At 37.2% G+C, this 5100-nt stretch overlaps 1 protein-coding gene across 1 annotated transcript; it reads right to left on the reverse strand.

The window, feature by feature from the left end:
• Window positions 1-3261: 3261 nt before the first annotated feature.
• LOC113305666 lies at window positions 3262-4455 on the reverse strand. Its single transcript, XM_026554684.1, has 3 exons — window positions 4126-4455; window positions 3949-4044; window positions 3262-3858 (listed from the first exon to the last, which is right to left on the reverse strand). The coding sequence occupies exons 1-3, from the start codon at window positions 4453-4455 to the stop codon at window positions 3262-3264; spliced, it is 1023 nt and encodes a 340-aa protein (XP_026410469.1).
• Between the last annotated feature and the right edge of the window lie 645 nt (window positions 4456-5100).

Consider the following 5100-nt stretch of genomic DNA (forward strand, 5'->3'; position numbering starts at 1 on the left):
ATACAGTCTCTATATACAAGGAAGAGAAACATTAAAATCACATAAAATCCATTAACTAATATATTGGTTGTTTCCTACTATCCTTCAAAACCAAACACTACCCAAACATTAAATACGTACAAGGAATAGTTTTTAAGAGATTACCATGATTATTTTAATATGTTCCTTCATCACCATCATCATTATTTCAATCATGAACAACAAGAACACGTGTTCTCTCTTCCCTCTCTAACTCATTCTCTAGGTGATATAAACCTATACCTCCCTATGTATCTAAATCTCGGATTTGTAGCTTTACTAATCTCTCCTTCACAAAAACATCCTACCATTATCATCTCAATCTCCTTCTCTTTTTTCCTCTAAGTTCTATCTTTAGTTTTAGTTCGTATTACTTCAAATACTAACAACTCATTTTCTAATAATCTATTTCTCTTACACGCACCAAGTCTCTCTGATAAAATCTAACTCAACAACACCTCCTACTTCTCTTTACACTAGATGCTTCTAAAGTTTAAAAGAAGATACACTTCAAACGGGTTTTATGTTACTGTTAATCAATTAACCTAATTATTTAACATAACATAATTAATTATTAACTAATCCTTGGTTATGCTTTATTATCCGATGTCTAGGAAACTACTAAGGGCTAGCCAATTTCCAACTAAAGGTGCAGTAAATTAGAAATCCCGTCGATGGTCAAAAAGTCAAGATTCGCCGGTCAACGGTCGAGTCAACCCCGGTTGACTTTAGGTGAACTTCCACATCCAAACTTCCAAGTGCGATATCTTATTCGTCCGGTATCCGAATGACGCGTTCGAGTAGTCCATTTCGTATAACTTTTTGAGATATATCTAATGGTACTAATTTCGTATTTATATTGTTGTTAAATTAATTTCTATTAATTAGAATCTATATTAACTAATCGAGTCATTATCGGCTTAGTCGTCTCTTGATCATCGTTAGATCAGTCAAATAGCGCTTGATGAGCTTGAGGGTCCTTACAGAATTTTCAATCGATATCGTCTTAAAGGTGAAACAAATGATGATATTGTTGTTCGAGCTCTAGAGGAATGGCAAAAATGGAAAGGAAAAAATTTCAAATACCAAGCTCACTACAACATCCTTAGGAAGTTTCTCATAACTCGTTTTGGTTATTAGAATCTTGTAATGATTACTTTGTAATGGTTAGTGATTTTGTATTGGTTAATTTGTAATGGTCATTTTATGATTTCAAACGAATTAGGTATATTAATCTCAATTTACGGTTCAGCTATTAGCAGAAATACATTAATTAAGCCGAACCTGGATACTTCTGAAATATACTCAGGATCGGCTTATTAGAGAATATTACTAATCGGCCGAACATTACTCTGTATGTTTCCAAAATGTGCATCATGATAGTTCGGCGCACAAAGATAATCATTTTTAAGCCGAACCAGAACACTTGGGAAACCAATCCAGGATCGACTTATTAGTTATATTCTCTGATAAGCCGAACATTACTCTGTATGTTGCGAAAATGTGTATCATGCCAGTTCGGCACATAACTATCATCATCTTTAAGCCGAACCATGACACTTTGGAAATATTATGTCTATACTTGGAAGGATCGGCTGAAATATATTTTTACGGGTTAGCCGAACCATACACTCGTAGTTCACTTTCTTTAAATCTTTGCACCAACAAACAATTTAAAAAATCACAAAGTATATTAAATTCATAAGATGCGCGTTAGGATACATTATATAGCATTTATAATCGCATATCATCCTAGGTATCCAATGAAAAAAAAATGCAAAAAAATAATGTATATCCACCCAATGTATTAGATTAAGTATTAGGGTGATCCTAACCTTACAACATCATCTTCAAAAACATCTTCTTCATCATCTTCATCCTCATCATCCGTTAGACTTATTAGTCTGCATTGAAGCGGTGGATGCAAACTTCTCCAAATATCCATCTCCATAGTGTAATTTGCACACCAATCCATCGAGTAATTTTCTTGAAGAGGAGGCCAAAAGGCTAAAGGACACAATGAAGGTATTGGGCAACCGGGTCTAAGCTTGAGATCGATATATTGACAGCCTTGAACCAATACAATAAAAATTCTTCTATCTTTGACATCCTCATGGAAAGGTTTTGTTGGCGGCGCGTGGGTGAAACAACTTCCATCCCTCGCAAAAGAATGAACAACGAAATTCAAGGTCTCCGCAATTAAAAACCCACATATTGGCATTTGCATCCAACGGTCACTTGTGATGACGATATCCCCATGTAAACGCCGTTCAAAACTAATGAACTCTTGTGCGACCCCATGGTCTCCGCCACCTCTCATCATTGACTTGTAGAAGTCCTTGTTTTAGCATAGTGTTTGTAACAATCTTTTCCTTATATAATTCACTTCGTCGCCTTGCTCAACCGGATGGTTTCCATCTTTAAAAGGTCCTAGTTGTTCCGCAGTGACATGGAAACCACAATTGACATCCCCTTCGACATCGTCCATAGATATGATATACTCATGAATGGCTTCGGGTAAGTTGAGCAAGTAGTTTTTGTAAATCATCTTAGTAGGTCGCAAATACTTTCCCAAACTATCTCTTTTAGGATCTTTCATTTTACCATCCACATATATGGTTTTCTTCTCCTTTTTCTTGGGCACCGGAGTACTCTTTGTTTCCATTTGTTGAGATGGAAACATCTTACCCTTAAGCTTGACGTCTCCTTGCAATGGGGGAGGACATAGAGGACCACTATTCTTAACTTCTTTGTTATTTGTTTCACCTTTATACTTGCTTGTTCGACCACGTTTCTTTGATAGTTTCACTTCATCCATCTTGTATAACTTCTCTATTGCCTTCTTCTCTTCTTCGTACTCTGCATCATGGTACTCGACCCCAGATGGATCCCTTGTTTTTGAAAGAGCATATGTTTTTGTTGTTTGCACTTTTCGGGTTTCTTTCGAGGGTGGCCTACCTTTTTGTAGCCACTTTTCCGGTTTTTTTATACCTTGTTGGGTATGAGGATAGAGGATTGGCATCATGTTGTGCCATAAGATTTGTTTCTGAGCCCGGAACATACCACGATACATTTTGGCCAACCTTTTCCCATAAGGTGTGTCCCAAATCTCTACATCATTGTCTTCTTCGGGCATGGGATCACAACTCAATTGTTTTCAATGAGGATCAATATCCTCAAAAGGTACCATACAATCCTTGTACCGAAGTAGATCATGCCGACACGGAAGTCCCATGCTTTTCCTCATTTTACAAACACACTCTTCTTGGGAGTAGCATCCATTTTGTCCATCAAATCCACTTCCTTCATTATAAGTTCCAGGCACAAATGAGAGACCCTATGGGTTAGTCCCCGAAGCCACTTATCATCCGGGTAATCATCATGCTTCATCATTAGACTTTTTTCGAATAACCTTTTTATTTTTATAACATCACTCATGAAATAGTTTTCCATTGCGTCAAACACCGTGACGAACGTGTCCACACACCCAAATAGATTCCTCTTCAAACGATAGTGATCCGACTCTACCATACTTGTAGCTTGGTTGTCGAAGTGCTTGTGGTGGTTTCTAAATGCACTAACAAATCTATATTTTTTGGTATCCAAGAATTGCTTGCGTAAATATATAATGATTTCCGGGTATTTGACGCCCCCATTTTCAATGAGTTTTGCAACATTTTCTTCGTACACTTCTTCGGTGAATGACCATTGCAAAGCATCCCAATCGTTGGAGAAACATGCCCACATCCTTTCATTAGCCTCATATGCTTTCTTGAATTTTTTCTTCTTCACTTCTCGTTCTCCATCCGATAATTTAGCAATCACCTTTAGCTCTTTCAACTTGAGCGGTTAAATTATCGGTTGGCATTTTTTCCTAACAGTATTCCATACATGAAAGGTACAAAGAAAGTTTTGCGCGTTCGGGAATACCTTCCTTATAGCAAAAATCAATGCCTCCTCTTGGTCGGTTACCATGACCTTTGGAAGAGCATCCTCCCAGAAGATTAACTTCACTTGTTCCAATTCCTAAACATAGCTTTCTTTCAACTCATCATACAAAAAACAAAAAACAACGGTGAAAGGTGACTTGGTTGACGTATGACCAACCACATTCATCAATGGCATCTCATACTTATTGGTCTTGTAAGTGCAATCCAATATGAGAACTTGTGGGAAGCATAACATCAATTTTACGCATTCCAGATGGGCAATAAAAATGTGTGTCACATGGCCGAATTCATCCAATTTCTTTTTGCAAGCATAGTTATTATTTTGCGCCAACCATAATAATTGTTGCATCACCAACCTACCTTGCAAATCCTTTCTTCCCAAAGTACTTCTCGCATTATAGATTTGTTGCAACGTAGTCTTGTTGTTCTTATCATCCGCCTTCACCTTGCTAAGAATTTTTCTGGGTGGCATACGTGCTCGTGTCATTTTATCTACCTCCGCATATTCATGAGCTTTGAGTCTTCCGGCTTTATAATGTCCATGAAGATCATTTGGACGTGGGTGGTTATGACGACAATTCATATCTTCATTCAATGTGAAAACTCTTTCATTTATGTTCCAATTGAAGACGATCTTGAAGGGATAATTTATCTTCCTTGTTTTAGTCTTATATTTTTTCCCGGTTTTCCCAATGTACACCTCACCTTTTTTCGTCTTTCTTTCTTCCCGCCTCTCTCACAAACCATCTCAACCCGCTCATTTCGGCTTTGTCTACCTTTAACTAGGACACAATTGATTTTCCAACCATGTTCCTCAGCTCATTTAACATCTTCATCTTTAGTTTTCCACGTCTACATATCCACAAGTACAAAAGTTAAGTTTTATTGATGACTTTGAATACAACATACTTGAAAATTAATAAAAATATAAATTACGTTACCTACCCAGTCATTTTGGAAGTGATCTTTAGTATCTTCATGAATGAAATCAACATGCGGTGGTTGATCCTCCATAGTTTCCATTTCAGGAACAATCTACAACAATATCACACAGGTTTTGGGTTAGGTTCGGGTCACCCGCAGTACTATTTGAAAGCCCAGCTCAAGAGTTCGGCTCATTCGTGTTTGAATT

This window comes from Papaver somniferum, chromosome 8 (assembly GCF_003573695.1).
Source record: "Papaver somniferum cultivar HN1 chromosome 8, ASM357369v1, whole genome shotgun sequence".
Lineage (NCBI taxonomy): Eukaryota > Viridiplantae > Streptophyta > Magnoliopsida > Ranunculales > Papaveraceae > Papaver > Papaver somniferum.